The sequence below is a fragment of the Gavialis gangeticus genome, unplaced genomic scaffold, assembly GCF_001723915.1.
Source record: "Gavialis gangeticus isolate Ggan-Ray unplaced genomic scaffold, GavGan_comp1, whole genome shotgun sequence".
In the NCBI taxonomy this organism is placed as follows: Eukaryota; Metazoa; Chordata; order Crocodylia; family Gavialidae; genus Gavialis; species Gavialis gangeticus.
Window position 1 is genome coordinate 21287984 of NW_017729002.1, and position 16444 is coordinate 21304427.

General features: G+C 48.2%; 2 protein-coding genes across 3 annotated transcripts in view; one reads left to right on the top strand and one right to left on the bottom strand.

Annotated features, from left to right (window-relative positions):
• Nucleotides 1-12276, top strand: part of LOC109290836 — a 62438-nt gene extending 50162 nt beyond the window's left edge. The window contains exons 2-5 of one of the 2 annotated variants that reach the window (XM_019507635.1): nucleotides 6196-8067; nucleotides 8406-8593; nucleotides 9776-9910; nucleotides 11115-12276. In XM_019507635.1, the coding sequence (XP_019363180.1) occupies nucleotides 7551-8067; nucleotides 8406-8593; nucleotides 9776-9910; nucleotides 11115-11495 (1221 nt within the window). In that variant the 5' untranslated portion in view covers nucleotides 6196-7550 and the 3' untranslated portion in view covers nucleotides 11496-12276. The remainder of the gene's footprint in view (nucleotides 1-6195; nucleotides 8068-8405; nucleotides 8594-9775; nucleotides 9911-11114) is intronic. The other variant, XM_019507636.1, reaches the window with a different exon arrangement.
• A 1367-nt stretch (nucleotides 12277-13643) lies between these two features.
• Nucleotides 13644-16444, bottom strand: part of LOC109290838 — a 49051-nt gene continuing 46250 nt past the window's right edge. Inside the window, exons 12-14 of the mRNA XM_019507639.1 lie at nucleotides 15563-15766; nucleotides 14658-14751; nucleotides 13644-14119 (exon numbers count right to left, since the gene is read on the bottom strand). Coding sequence (XP_019363184.1) covers nucleotides 14056-14119; nucleotides 14658-14751; nucleotides 15563-15766 — 362 coding nt within the window. The 3' untranslated portion in view covers nucleotides 13644-14055. The remainder of the gene's footprint in view (nucleotides 14120-14657; nucleotides 14752-15562; nucleotides 15767-16444) is intronic.

Below are 16444 nucleotides of genomic sequence, written 5' to 3' on the forward strand. Positions count from 1 at the left end.
AAGTAGATACCATGTCACCCCATGCACCCCCTGTCTGACACCATGTGCTGGCTGCTTATGAGGGCTTATGCTGCCTGCCATCTCACCCAGTGTCCCATCTCACCCCATGACACCCCATGCATCCCAATGTCTCAACCCATTTCCTCAAAATTGACTAATCTAGTAGATTTGTCAGGAAGAGCACCCAGCGAGAGCACCTGAAAATGAATAGCTGGGTGAACGGCAGAAAATTTGGAGGAGTGGAAGGACTGTAAACGAAAGCCACCCGAAAAAAGTAAACCAATCATTCCTAAACTGCCCCCTGCTGTAATTTAGTAGTAGGAGGTCAAGAGGGTAAAATTGTTATGAGATGTCCCCTAATGTCTTTTACTAGTAATAGCACATTCATCAATTATGAGTCTTAAACGCATTACATGCAAAATAGTAACGTCAATCGTCATGGTACATTGCGAGAGTGAAATAAACCTGGAGAATATCTTTAGCTAGAGAAACCTGATAACGCGTACAAGTGCCCCATGATGCTGCCAAACCCAGTCAGTCTCCCCAAGTGGAGGCAGATTTCTGAGGAAAACTTGACCAGATTCAGAACTGCAGGCCAGGGGCAGCTGCCTGACTCGTTAAAAGCTAATCCAACCAGTTCCAAAAAAGGTAAAAGAGAAGAGGTTAACAAACCCCTGGAAAGGTCACACTAGATAAGTTTAAAAGTGTCTGCTGAATAAATATGAAACTTGCCCTTCTGTGTCTGTTACACAACTGCTGTGCACTTACACAGCTGCTGTGCACAGGTATAACAGTGTCAGCAGGGACAAAGAGGAAAGCAGCCCCTGAAACCATACTGCTTTTTGGCCTGAAAAGACAACCTGGTGTTTTTTCTTAGCAGTCCTGTTCCTGTGTCCTGAATGGGGTAGTTGCTGTAGTCTGCTAGTCCAGCTGCAGGCCCGATATAGATCAAACTAATCAAATTCTAGTTGGGACAGAGTTCAGTTCGGGTAACAGAATTTACATTTACTTGTTGCCAGTTTGAATCTGACCCAGATAAAGAGGAAACATTGTTTTACTGTCAGTTTATATGAAATAGATCAGTGGATCTTATTTGCCTTCTAATATGTAAGAATCTCTGTTCAAAAACTGCTACCACAGAAGTAATTGGTTGCCTTGTAGCCAAATCCTAAAGACCATGGAGTACCTGGACAGTAGAGAATAATGCATACTCCTAATGGTGAAGAATACTGGCAGGATTTTAGGGACAGGGCGCAGCACAGCACAGGACTCCAGTCTGCAAGTGTGTCATTCTGGTAGCTGCTGTTTCAACATCATTATCACAATCTGTAGCTCAGTGGGAAATCGGAAAGCTGAGACAGCTGCCCAGCACCGTTCTTGATAAAGCTGGAGTGTTTCAGAAGAAGCAGCCCTTAGCCAATCTGGAACTGGCTCACCATGAACTCTGTATAATGTGTCGGTGGGAAAGGAGATTCAAATCCAGCTAAGTTTTGAATGGGAATATCACTGAAGACGAGTGGCTGTAGTGTTCAAATGAGTGAGGAGAGAGACACCTGAGATGAATGGCACAGAGCAGGGAAACTTCTAAGAAGTACAGGCTGGTCAAGATTACTTGTTCTGCTGAAGCTGTGGCGTTTTCACTCCTGCTGCCCCTTTTCCTGTTGCCTCATCCCTCTTGATGCTGGAAATCTGAGTTTAGCCAGTGCAGGATATGTTGGCTTTCCTCGGTCAAGACTGTGTTACCCTGCTGCTGGGGAGTTTTTACAGACGAAGTGGAAAGCTCCTGAGAACAGTGTGATGAGAAGTTAAACAAATGATGGCAGAGCGACTTATGCAGTTGGCGTTCGGTCCTTGTTCATTAGAGCATCTTTGCATAAGGCACCTGTTTACCAGTGCAAACCAGAACCTCCCTGCATTGAGACTGTGCATTGGCATATTAGCAGGTTGCAGCTCTGCCAACTTTATGGGGCTCCTTGGTGGGACTCTACAGGCAGGAGAGGGAGGGATTCTTGGTATCAGAGTTCTCCAACTGCAGCATATAGTAATTTCTTGCATTGAAGAGACTGCTTTTCTCTACCCACTCCCCCTCCCCTTTCCTATAAATGGTCCCTAGTACACATGACAGCGTTGCCATGGTTGGCAAGACAAAAGGTTTATCGGACAAAATGGCAAGTGGCAGGCTGATGCATGGCCATGCAAAACTGTGGTTACTCAAAACTGTATTCCATGGTAGCCAAAATGGTATATAGAATATGAAGTGTGGATACTCAAAACTGTGGTTGGCGAGGGAAACCTGTACTGGGTTTGTGGTTACTACCTGTGGAGATTGCTTTGCTTTAATCAAGCACATTTCTAAAGCACCTTTTCTTTTCTAGGTGTGAATCAAGCAGGGCCTCCAGGCAGAATAGTTTCACAGCCCTCTGGGTTTCATGGAACTGGGAAGCGTGATGGGAATGATGCTGAAAGTAGTTGTTCTTGAACAAAGAAACTGCTGCTGACAAGAAGTGCTCAGTGCCTTCAGTTCTTTTTTCTGTCCCTCTACAGCTTGCTTTGCTCCCCTTTTGCTGTCAGACTCCCATAACAAGCCTGGTTTCCTGTGTTGTGTATGGTGTTCAGTTCTGTTCAGGTGCATCAAAAAATAACAGCAGCTGATCTTAGGAGTTCACCATGGCAACAAAATAGACCAAATTAGCCTAGCAAATTATGGGCAAATTAGACTTGCAGAAAGGTCACTTGGCCTCTGTAGCACAATGGTCACTTGGCCTCTGTAGCACAATCTTTCCCTCTGTAGCACAATGGCTGCCTGTTACTATTGTTGATCATGAAGGAACATGTGCATGTGTTCCTCTTGTCTCCTTCCTACTGTATCTCTGCCAGCTTGCCCTTATAGCCTCCAAACCCAACTGTTCCTGGGACACTGGTGAACTGACTTGGTTTCCACAAGGGTAGGAGAGGGGGAGGACTTTGCTGGGATGATCAGGTGCTTAGGACGTGGAACCTGTGGTCAAAGGGGGATTCCTCAAAGCAGTGAGGGGCAGCTTTTTCCTGCCCTTAAGGCACTTGAGGCCTGATGTAAAACCCAGTAAGGAGGAGCTGGGTCTTGGATGCAGAAACCTTCCGGCAACCTGCTACATCACACCTTGGCATTATGTGCAGAGGAGGTTGGCAGCAGCTGGGATTTGCACTACTATCTGGGTGAAGCAGTAGTGCAGTTTAATAGTGGTATGTAGCTGTGTGTGATGGTATTTGTTCTCAAGCTGACTGGGGAAGATGAGGGGAAGGCAAAGTTGTGATGACACTTTGGTCAGTATAGTTTTAATCTGCTGGCTCAACTGAAACCAAGAAGGCCTGGAATTTTATTATAAGGTTCTCCTTGCCCCATCTTGTCTCCCAACTTCTCTGCAGTTGAGCATCTCTTTGGAGAGTTTCCTTTTCAGATTTACCAAGGTGGTTTTTATCTGGTCTGTCTGTAACCTTGTTGTTTGTACTATGCCTAGAGTCATCATGTGAGTCTGCAAGCTAATACAGTACATTCATGCAGAAGGAAACCTTCCTGGCCCTAAATAGCTTATGGACCAACCCATGTTGAGAGGCAATGATTTGCCTATGGTCACACAGCAGTCCATAGATTCACAGATTCATAGATATAGGGACGGAAGGGACCTTGCAGATCTTTTAGGCTGACCCCCTGCCCTGGGCAGGAGAAAAAACTGGGCTCAGATGACCCCAGCTACGTAATCGTCAAGCCTCCTCTTAAAGACCTCCAAGGTAGGAGCCAGCACCACTTCCCTTGGAAGTTGGTTCCAGATCCTAGCCGCCCTGACAGTGAAGTAGTGCCTTCTAATGTCTAGTCTGAACCTACTCTCTGACAATTTATGGCCGTTATTCCTTGTTACTCTGGGAGGTGCTCGGAGGAACAAGGTGTCTTCCATTCCCTGCTAGTCCCCGCTAGTAAGTTTATAGACAGCCACCAGGTTCCCTCTCAACCTTCTCTTATGGAGGCTGAACAGGTTAAGGTCCCATAGCCTCTCCTCATAGGGTCTGCCCTGCTGTCCCTGGATCTTGTGAGTGGCCCTCCTCTGGACCCTCTCAATGCTGTCCACATCCCTCCTGAAGTGCGGTGCCCAGAACTGGACGTAGTACTCCAGCTGCGGCCTGACCAGTGTCACATAGAGGGGGAGGATCAGTTCCTTGGCCCTGCTTGTGATGCATCTGTGGATGCACGACAAGGTGCAGTTAGCCCTATTGACTGTATCCGCGCATTGGTGGCCCATGTTCATCTTGGAATCGATAATGACTCCAAGATCTCTTTCTGCCACCGTGCTTTCAAGAAGGGAGTTTCCCAGCCTGTAGGTATGCTGCTGGTTCTTACTGCTCCAGTGCAGCACCCTGCACTTGTCAGTATTGAATCCCATCCTATTCTCATTCACCCACCCCTGTAACCTGTCCAGGTCCAGCTGCATCCTGTCCCTCCCTTCTAGTGTGCCCACCTCACCCCAAATCTTGGTGTCGTCCGTGAATTTAAGCAGGGTGCTTTTCACCCCCTCGTCCAAGTTGCTGATAAAGAAATTGAACAGTGTGGTCCCAAGGTCCGAGCCCTGGGGGATTCCACTGTCCACATCCCTCCAGGTCGAATATGACCCGTCCACCACCACTCTCTTAGTATGACCCCTCAGCCAATTAGCTATCCATCTGACTGTAGGCCTCAGTGCCACAGTCACCTATCTTTCTAATGAGAATGGGGTGGGTGAGTGTCAAAGGCCTTCCTGAAGTCCAGAAACACTACATCCACTGCGACACCTGCATCCAATGATTCTGTGACCTGATCATAGAAGGCAATCAGGTTGGTCTGACAGGACCTGCCTCTAATGAACCCATGCTGGTTGCCCCTGAGCATTATCCCCACTGCTGGTCCTTCCCACATGTGTTCCTGGATAGTCTTCTCAAAAAGCTTCCCTGGGATCGAAGTAAGACTAGCGGGCCTATAGTTGCCTGGGTCCTCCCTCCTCCCTTTTTTGAAGATGTGGACCACATTGGCCCTCTTCCAGTTGTCCAGCACCTGGCCAGAGCACCACAAGCACTCGTAAAGCCGTGCCAGGGGCCCTGCGGTAACCCCTGCCAATTCCCTCAACACCCTGGGGATTGGCACCCTGAGGGATGTGGAGAGCATCTGGATCTGCTGATTTGAACACATCCAGCTCCTCCAGAAGTTCTCTAACCTGGTCCTCCCTGACCCTAGGCCTGGTGGAGTCTCTCATGAGTCCATCCCAAATCCCAAATCTCGGTGGGGGAGTCCCGGTCCCTGCACAAGAAAATGGAGGCAAAGAAATTGGTAAAAAGGTCTGCTTTTTTCTCTGGTGCAACCACCAGATTGCCTAGCGTATCCTGCAGGGGCCCCACATTACCCGGTGCCTTCTTCATACTCCCTATATATTTAAAAAAGGACTTTTTGTTGTCCTTGATGCTAGCCCTAGGTCCATATCTGCTTTAGCTTTCCTAACAGCCCCCCTACAGACCCAAGCGATGGAGGTATACTCCTCTTTGGTGATAGCCCCTCCCTTCCACTGGGTGTATGCCTCCTTTTTGGCAATCAGGCATTCCCGAATGCCCTTGGTGAGCCAGGGGGACTTTTGGGCACTCTTGCCCACTTTGATTCTCATTGGGATTGTCACCCCTTGGGCTCTGACTATTGTCTTGTTAAGGAACGACCACTCATCTTGGGCACCCAGTTCCCCTACTCTCCAGGACCCCAGTACCTCTCCTACCAGTCTCCTCAACTCATTGAAGTTGGCCCTCTGGAAGTCAAAGGCTACTGCCTTGCTGCAGGCCCTTGACACCCTGTGCTGGATGGTGAATTCCAGCAGGTGGTGATCACTGTCACCCAGGTGGTCAAGAACCTGGAGTCCCCTCACTAGGTCGTCGCCTGTGGCTGAATCTTCCTGACACTCAGTCCAATGCCCACTCTGAGGCCACACTGCTTCTTGTGCTATCTACCCATAGCAAGTTGCATGCCACACAAACCTAGAACAGATTTTCCCCTCTGTCCCACTTTGAGCAGAGCAAAATGTGCAAGTTTGCAATTGCATGTGTGTGTATTAAGGTAGAGAGAATCTCCACAATTGCCTTTGAACTTGCATGCACCTGAGACCACCTCAAGCATGGAATGTAACTACTGAATTTGTACTTGTTTCAAAGGTGAAGGACTGTGAAGAGCCTGCAAGTTCTGAAGCAGTGAAGATTTTGGAACTGGGGGCCATGAAGCGGCTTCCATAGATTGCTTGTTGCATCTCTTGTGACTTGAAGGGAAGGGGTCACAGAACTGCACAGTGGACTGCACAGTGGACCTGCCTCTCTCATCCACCAGAGTGACCCTGAAATATCTTTGCCTTCAGGAATCCTGCCGCATTCCAGTGGTGGCACCGAGACTGACTAGAATCTGATGACAAAGGATACTGAACCAGGCACTATGGGTTCCCATCTGTCTGCTTGTTTAACTCAGTGCACAAATATACCAGTGACAATCACGAACAGCTATAGAAGTCTTAACTAGAACTGGATTTACAGAACCAGCTAGTTACAGGCAGTGGGTTGTTGTGCTCAACAGCCAAAGTCTGAATCTAGCCGTTCCACTCCTAGTAGGTTAACAATCCTCCAGTCCCCTGCCCCTCAAAAAGAGGGAATCGTATAATTGACACCAAAGAGATAGCAAAAGTACCCTATCCAACATGCTGGGCCAGGGTGCTTTGGCAGATTGCACTATTTAATATCCTGTGGCAGCAGGGGCCATTCTTAACAGTGCCTGGAGCCCTGGTAAACAGCGTAATACATTTTAGGGTGTTCCTTTCTTCTGTATATTTCAGTTGCTTCTCTTCAAAGAAGAGGCAAGAGACAGCGACCCCACTCTGCCCAGGGGTCTTGAACTTCCCCCTCACACCCCTCGTTATCCTTTTCTCTTTCTATCCACCCAAAGGCTGAAGATAGCCAGATGAGACATATCACAGGTGGGATTTAGTGTGCTCTTATCCTATTTTGTGTTCACTGCACCAGGATGGATAGACTGTAAATCCCTTTCCACAGGGCAGCGAGTGAATCTTTTCCTACGTCAAGGCAAGACCTTGATTGCAGTGCCTCTTTCTTCCCTGATGCCTGAAGCTAGTACCTCCTTCCTTGTTCCCAAGATGTTTAGTTAGAAACCTAATTGCACACAGGCTCCCTAGTTTTGGAGCTGTGGTTATCTCTGGCAGCAGCTATAGTTATTATTGGCAGCCTGGGGCCAGGTCACTAGCAGAGGCTGAACATCTTCACTGGAAGGGTACAGTGTAGCTGTTGGGGTTGGAGATTTTTTCCCTGCAGATATTACTCCTGTGGCTGCTTGCCAAGTGCCCCTCTTCTCCACTGCTGCTGTGACAGCAGGAATATCACATTGGTCCATGAACATGGCCCTGCCAGCTGTCCTTGCTAAGGATGTAGCTGCAGAACACTAGACTAAAGGGTAGCTTGAGAGAGTAATAGGCCAGCATCCCTTGTCCTGCCAGGTGCCTGGGTGCACAATGGGCCGCTTGGATGACCACGCCAAGAAGCGGATTGTAGAGCTGCGCAAAGCTGGGCTGAGCTTCCGCAAAATCAAAAAGGTCCTGGAGCTGGACAACATCCGAGTGACCCCCCAAGCCGTCTACCTGTTCCTGAAGCGAAAGAATGTGGAGCCTGCCCAGTCCCCAACTGCCTCCCATCCCCAGCCAGCCGTGGGCCGGGGGAACAGGACAATGACCATCAATGGATCTGGCTGGGAGGACGAACAGCTCTGGAACTTGCTGCAGGAAAATGAGACTGAACAGAGCAAGCAGCTGGAGCCCGTGGGCAGTAGGCAGTCGGGTGCCAGGTCCCCAGTGACCCCTGGAGAAACTGTTGTGAGCTGTGAGAGGCTCTCCATCCGTGACAACCAGGACAGCAAGGAAGGCATCAAAATTGTCAGTGTGACTTCACTGTGCAAGGACAGTGGGCAGTTTGGAAATGTGTCTGCTGCACCAATGGGCCCCTCTCCAGGGCCACAGCTGACCCCCAGTAATAGTAAGGCCTGGCTGTTTCCTATCTGTTCGGTTTTTGTATGGGATCAGGTGGGCTTCCTCACTTCCACATGCATCCTGGAGATGGCTGAGCCCCATGGTGGCTCTAAGGGTCTCCACTCATATCCCAGCTTTCCAGCCCCAGACAAGCAGGCAAAGCTCAAAGACCCTGTGGTATGTTTGAGGTGGGGAGTTGTGTGCTGACACTGAAGGGCTTAGACCCTGTGGTGGGAGTTTGGGGAGAGTATGATGAAGGGGTCTTGGCTGTCTTTGTAAGGTGTGTATTTTGGAAGCGACTCTCCATTCATGGGCCTCATGTCATAGTCTCTGGCTACTCTTCAGTCAATGCAGGTGATGACTGCTCTGTGACTCAACCCTCTCCTTTGAGCAGCCGCTCAGCTCTGCTTCCACCGGCATCCTCCCAGCACCAGCTGAACAACAGGGGGAAAATATTTCTGCCCCCTGCCAGGAACCCAGCCTTAATTGTGAAGAAGAAGATTGTAGATAGAGCCATCCACCTCCAGAAAAAGGTACAAGTCTGGGAAAGGCAAGTAGGCTATTGGGTGGCTACTGTCCTTTCCTCCAACAAAGCAAAGAATCTGCTTAGGAAAGATGTAGGATATTAGAATGGCTCTAAAGTGCTGGGGATGCATCCGCATCTTCCTCCTGCCCCAGGACAAAGTGGCTCTGTGGAAGCTGCTGTGTTCAGGAGTAACAAGGACCATAGGCTGCTATCAGGACCTCCTCCTCATCTGGTCTAATCCATGGAGTTCCAGGAAGGGGCATGTATGGCTTTCTAGCATAAAACCCAGCTAGACAAAGCCTTGGCTGGGATGATCTAGTTGGGGATGGTCCTGCTTTGAGGAGGGGCTTGGACTAGATGACCTCCTGAGGTCCCTTCCAACCCTAATTTTCTATGATTGTATGAAATGCAGTGGACAATCCTGAGAGGGAACTGGTGACTCAGGGAAAGGCATCCTTGAGGTACCGCTTTGCTTCAAGAGGCTAATGTTTTTTGACCACTTAAGAGCCCTGTGTCCTGTATTTGCTACTAACTTGGGGAAGTCACTTCCTTTCTGTATGCCTTAACCATTTGCCAGAGGAGGAAGAATGGCGACCTCACAGCAGAGGTAGGAGGCTGGTCATGACAGATGGAAAAGAACTTGGAGGCCTCTTCTGAGGAGGAATTCTAAACCCTCTCCTAACTGAGGGGATGCTCAAGGAACACCTACAAAATAGGCAGATGATGTTCCCCCACTAATCCCCCCCTTACTTCAGACCCTTGTAACTGGGGTAACCCCAGCCTGCACAGAAAATGTTCACTACTCTGCCAGCCTTGAAAAGATCCTAGTTTCTGGAAGTGCCTGGCCTGATGGCCCTGAAGTCTATGCTGCTTGGGCTTCCAGACAATGGGTTTAACCCCCAAAGAAGACTGCAGAAATGTCTCAGGTGATGGTTTTGTTTCATTGAGGTCTGTGCTTGAGAGCTGAGTTGGATGGGGAGGGGAATAGCAAATGGTGCTGCAGGTCAAGCTTGAGGGAGAGTAACAGACATGAGGGGAGGGGGCCTATGGCTGTGGGATGCTGGTCAGAACAGAGTCCCCCTCTATCGGTTGTGTGCACCACACAGCCTCTTTGGCACTAGGCTCATTTGCAATATATCTTGTCTCACACAGGTATGTTTGATGTTTGTATTTCTCCCACCCTGACTAGGTGAACATTCAGAACGGGCAGAATCCATCTGGCTCTACAAGTGTCCTGCCTTTTGTGGTAGGAGTGCAGCCAGGCAGCCAGCCTCCCAGGATGAACCCAGCTACCATGGCAGCTTCCACGAACCACCACACACAGGCAAGTGATGTAAGGTTGATGGGTCCCAATACAGAGTACAGTGTCATTGCCCATGGGGTGAATGAATCTGGAGCTTGCCTTTAAGACCAGGATGGAGCACCACCACAGAACAGGACCTGGCATGGTCAAAGTCTGTCCTTCACTTGTGCTCTTAACAAATCTGCGAGTGGACTCTGATCCATTAGGGGCCCAGTAATGGGAGGCAGTGATAGCAAGTTAAAATGTAAGCCTGAGAGAGGATGGACTTGGCAAACACCATTCTAGTGGCAGCACCTCTGCTCCAGAGTAAAGTAACAACAAGTCAGAGGCAAAGCTGAACATGACCAAGCCTGATGTTTTGCATATGGGAAAGCCACATGCTAGATCTGCCATTGCTGGAACAGCCTGCTGCAGCCTCCATTCCTTGTCCCAGGTGTCTCGCTTGCTGTAGTGAACTCCACTGTCTCCTGTCAGGGGATGGTTTGGGGAAAGAGGGTCCATGAGCGTGCCCAAATGAAGAACCCTTCTCCTGAGTAGCCTGCCGTGAAGTTTGTATCTAGCCCCCACCATTTCTCTTCAGGCTGCTGACTGCTTTAGCCTCCTATGAGAGCCTAACTAGAGACTTCTCCCATCTGTCCTAGAAGGTTTGGGGGCGGGGGGGTGGGAATTGTCCTGTATTGGAAAGGCAGGAGTCACCTGGCTAGTGTATCCACACAGATTCCCAAGGCCCCTTCCTTGCTTCCCAAGAGATACGTTTCCTACCAGACCAGAATATCCTTGGGCCCTTTGTAGACAGCAGCTTGGCCTTTCATTTCAGGTTTGGTACTGCATCTTGTGGGACTTGGCATAAAGAGCACACAAGATCTAAGGTGTATTGACACCTTTAAACAAAAGTACTTTCCCAAAACAACATATGTAATGTTCCTCATTTCATGTCAGGAAAGGAGAGAGAGAGAGACTTAGCAGGTGTAAGGCATGCTAAATGTCTGCCAATGGTAATCCAATAGTATATGGGAACAAAGGAGGGCTGTAAATTGGTCCAGACCACAGTGGGGTTCAACTGCCTGCACTAAGGCTGGTGCTAGCAGGCTGCTTCCTTTCCTCATGTTCCTACCCAATAACTCAGATAGTGTCCTGACTCAAATAGGTCTCTCCTGTCCAGCTGATTGGCCAAGGAATGGCTGCCCCCTCACTGCCTTTCTGATCTCTTTCCTTCCTCCCTCAGGTCAAAGATGCCAGCTCTCAAACTGTCCCGCTCAGTGGTGCTAGTCCTCTGGGCAGTCAGAACTCAGTGTGGGGAGGGCAGATGCTTGCCATCTCCCAGAACCCTCTTGCCATTGTCGAGAAGCTGGATGCACTACATTCAGAGATCCAGAAACTGACTCACACCATGCAGGCTGTGCTAGAGAGGCAATGCAGCATGGAGCGCCAGCAGGAGCAGCAGCAGCGTTTCCAGCAAGAAGTGCTTATGACGCTTCAGCAGCTCAGCTCCACAGTCAGCCACGGGACAGTGCCAGGAAACCAGCCCTGTGTCCCTTTCAGCAGCATGGCAGATCCCTCACCCACTGTACCAAACTTCAGCCAGTTCAAGATGGAGATCATCTAATGCAAGGTAAAGGCCAACAGGTCTCAGTGGGTCTAGGAAGGAGAGTGGCAGCAGGGACCAACTAGCAGAAGATCCTAAGGGACATGGGCATTCTCACTGCAGATTGCTCCTGACACTCTTCCTGCAAAGGTAGAATGCTGGGCAGCCAGTACTACCTTGAGGCTTCATCTGCTCTGATCTAGTTAACCAGGAGCTGCTACCTGCTGGAAGAGGCACATGCTGATGGGAAGTTGTAACCAGCTTGTTTTAAAAGAAAGCCTTAATTCTACTCCTCTGTGCAGCAAGTGAGTGCTGGCTTGGCCAGCAACATACAGGGTCAATTGCTGGGGTGTTCCAGCTTCAGTGCAGCAAAAACACAGTTAGGCTGTAGGCTCTCCTTTGCTCAGAGGAAACATCTCTTAATGTTTACACTCTTGGGGGAATGAGCACCTGGAAAACCAGCCTGGGAGGACACTTCATGCTTTTTCCTCTTACGAATCTCAGTAAAGTCTGTATGTGCTCTGGAACCTCCTGAACTCTGTTCCTGGGTAGGTTAATTTGCACCACCATCTCATCTATAGAGAAGTGCTTATATAGAAGTGCTGCTGACTTTCCGCCTGCCCCACTCCAGTACTGCTCATGGATGCCAGGGACTCAGCCCTGACCTTCAGCTATCCCTGCTTACTCTGCTCTGTCATGGCAACTAACTCCTCAGCTTAACACTGTCTGTTGCAATAATTCTGGTCCTCTTTGGATGTGTCTACATATGCAATTGCAGAGCCTGAATAAACCGTGGAGCTTATTTCATAGATTTCATAGACATTAGGGCTGGAAGGGACCTTGGAAGATCATCAAGTCCAGCCCCCTGCCCCAGGGGCAGGAAGTCAGCTGGGGTCATAGGATCCCAGCAAGATAAACATCCAAATTTCTCTTGAAGGTATTCAAAGTAGGTGCTTGAACCACCTCTGGCGGCAGTCTATTCCAGACCTTAGGGGCTCGGACTGTAAAGAAGTTCTTCCTTACGTCCAGCCTGAAATGGTCCTGAAGGAGTTTGTGACCATTTGACCTTGTCATCCCCTGGGGTGCTCTGGTGAACAGACATTCCCCCAGATCCTGGTGAGCACCCCTGATAAACTTATAGGCAGCCACCAGATCGCCCCTGAGCCTGTGCTTTTCCAGGGTGAAGAGTCCCATAGCTCTCAGTCTCTCATCATAAGGTCTGTTTTCCTGACCTCTGATCATGCACGTGGCTTTCCTCAGCACTCTCTCAAGCTTCTTCTTATTGCTTTGGAGTTAATTGCTTCTGGGTGCACATTCAAATGGCACGCCTGGGAGCAATTAACTCCAGAGCAATAAGCTCTGCAGTTTACTCAGGCACAGCATGTGGAGCCCAGGCAGAGCAGCCGCAGTTGGCAGGGGGCCCAGGGAGTCATCAGCTTGCCAGCCCAGGGCTGCTACTCTGACCCAGTGTGTTGCAGAGACTGGTTGGGGCATGAGGGAGCTTCAGTGCAGGGCTAGCTGCCAGGCAGCCCCTGCACTGAAGCACCCTTGTGCACCAGCCAGCCAGGCAGTGTCTACACATGTACTGCTGCAGAGTTTTTTACTTTGCAGCAGGATAGTACTTGTAATTTACAACTACTATCCTGTTATGGAGTAAATTAGTTTATTCCAGCCTAATAGAGGTGCATGTATAGATGCCAAGATGTTTACTGCTTAGCTAATTAATCAACTGCACAGTAAACATTTTGTGTGGACATGCCCTCTGGATGTTAAATGAGTGCCTGCGGCAGCAATTCATGTATGGACAAAAAAAACCAAGCCCATTCAGTGTTTGACCAGCAGAGGGCAATAGTAGCATGCATTATTTTCTGCACTTGGGCAATAAGCTGGCCTACTAAGCTGTTCTCTAGTGGAGTTCTCCCTTTAAGTGTTCAGGGACAGAGAGAAGACTCCACTGTCTGGAGTGGCTGCTGCTTTTAGAGCCAACCATTTACAGCTAGGGCTATTTACCCGCCTGAGGCAGAAATACTGAATAGTTTGGGGCATGTAAATATGGTGCCTCTGAACCATATTCAAGCACCTATCACAGGATTGGTGCTGCAGTGGAAAGATAGCGTTTTCCCTACATGTACAACCATAAGGATGCAAATTAAGAACTGGACTTGCTGGTAAGTTTACAGCAAAGATAAGACAGCCTCACTGTTAATCTTTCCTTTGCCATCTCTCCACTTAACCCAGCAACAAGAGTTTTGGAGATAAGGCAACCTGCTTCCTTCTACCTTACCCCTCTCCAGTGGTGCATACCCAGAGTGAATCCCCTTCCCCTGTTTCCAGACCCCTGCAATGAAAAGTGCTCTTGGAGCCCTTATAGAGATCATTTCTTAAAATTCTTTTAGTCAGAGGCCAACAGAAGTGTAAAAAAATAAGTGTACAAAGCTACATTCTCAGGATCCATGCAACAGTCCTCATAGGAGGGAGCGGATGGCTTTGGACAGATAGCTTGCCTACCCACATAGATATGCAAGCTCTGCCAGCCCTTTCCCATGATGATGAATCTTGCTAGAAGAGTTCTGCCTGAAAGTTAGAAGTCTGCTGCAATCTGCCTGCGATCATTCATTTCAATGTTGGTATAATTCTGAGGATACCTAAAAGAAATGAGGGGAAAATGTGAGGTTAACAGCTGCCCTGTGAGAAGGAGCAAAGAGCTAGCCCCTCAGACATTAAGCCTGGTTGTTAATCTCATACAGTGGCTGTAAAATTACTGTATAAAATCCAGCCTTTATGGCTCTGATGGCTTTTTCAAATCCTTTTTGAATGTGGGTTCAGTTTTTTTTTTGGCTGAGATGTAAGGATTTTTTTCCTTTCTCATACTTAAACACTGAATACAGCCCCGTCAAACTGAGAGAAGCTCATAAAAAGAACATCTCTGGTAGTTACTAATTAATATCCCTTAACATTATGCTTACAGAAAGTTATGCTCTGAGAGGAATATGTTTCACTGCTGCTATTAAGCAGATACTTTTAATGTTTCTTTTGTCAATGGTAACATGGTAGTGACAGGAAGATCAGGATTGGCTTAAATACCTAATTTTGTACCTGTCCCCTCTCTCCACCAGTACCATGCAGAAAAGCAAGAGAGAGTAAGAGGTGCCAGGACAATAGGAAGACAAGATGTCTTCTTACCTTTTGATGTAATAGAAGGCTAAACCAGCAAGCACAAGTATGAGTAGTAGAGCTCCCAGGACAAAGAGGGCAATCCTCCAACCCTCTAAAGAGGCTGCAAAGGACAAAGAAATGGGCACTTAGGTGAATTATACAAAGTCTCATTCAGCTTTCCTAATTTCCCTTCAGGACAGTACATTCCTAACATGAAGACTGTAAGAAGCTTAAATTTTTGCTTCCTCTTGGATTTATGTCTCTGGAGGAAGCTCATGGCTTTGCTGGTGGGGGGTAAGAAGTGGTAGGCAGTCCCAAAGGAGGTAGCCATTCTGAATGCCATAAGGACCCCAAAAATGCATTCCTGTTACCAGAAGGAGATTATTTTAGCAGAAGGATATACTGTGTTGAGGACACACCACTGATTCTGCTCTTTGGAGCATGTACCTCTGGATGCAACATTTCTGTTCTACTTTGTCAACACATGGACATGAGATTCCTGAATATGAACTAAATGCAATTTATAAAACGCCATTGGTAACTTATTCTGCATTTTGGCCAGTGCGTCTAGGCAGGGTCAGAATTATTAGGGTACTGGACCCAGTACCAGCAAGGCACTAAAGCCCAAAGTCATAGAAGTGTTTAGGAACCCCACACAAATATATTTAAGTAGAAGTTAGACATAAATACCGCTGTGAATCTGAGCCTTAGATATAATAAGCTACTTCATCCCTTTTGACTAAGGAGAAGCTGCTGCTTCATCTTACCCTCCCATGCCCTGCATCTCTCTCAGGCCCCATTGGCTTCTACTGGACTAGTTCAGACAGCTGAGGTTCTACTAGTCTAAATTGTCCCCACAGTCTCATTTAGTTTCCAACACAGACATTCTAGCCCCATTATTATGCCCATGGTGCTTGCTTTCCTTTACTCACTGACACCTGATGCTTCTGATGCTGGCTCTTTTGGAGTGGCACACTCGACATTAGTCCTGAGCATATTCCCATCCACTGACAATGGATGTGGGCTGGAAGTGAATTCTTTACGCCAGCTGATGATTTCATGTTGTTGCTTCAGTGACCTGGCCCACACCTGGCCTGAGAGCTTCAATATAGAACCTATGCAGGTGAAGTTAAGTTCTGTAAGGAAGAGTGCAGAATGCAGCGTGAATTCCGGTGCAGAGTCAACGGACTGCCTCGGCATGATGCAGCAAGGTTTCTGGTGTCTTAAAACGAAAGTTTAGGTTATTGCAGTGCAATCTAATTCTAACCAGTTTGCCTCAAACCCAAATCCTAAACACCAGAGCTAGTCAACACCCTACCTTTCATCTCTAATTCTCTTCAGATTCTGGAGAAGACCTAGGTGTATTGTAACCAGCCTCCAACTCTGAACTCAATTTTGTGTTGTGCCTTTTTGGTACATCATAAAAAGGCCAATCAGATAAAACTCGACAGACTTTGACCTGAACAGGAGATGCAGCTTCCAAGGTCTCATCTTTGGAAAATAAAAAGAAATAGGAGCCACTCCCTTAAAATTAATACCTCTCACATCTGTCAAGAGCTGACTTGGCCTATGAGTTTCAGGAGCAGCTAGTAATTCTGTGTACCTTGAAAGGACTTAACACCTCCTTAACCATCCACAGAAATCTGAATTAACACTCCAAGTTGGGCCATATAAAAAAAATCGGGTGTCAAGTGTATGCTGTGGTCAGACTGCAGAAGAGAGACTCATGTTATGTATCCAAATCTGTGTGAAATATCACTTCTTGGCTAAAGAGCCAGGATCAGGGAGCTTTCACAGAACACAAAGGGTAGCAC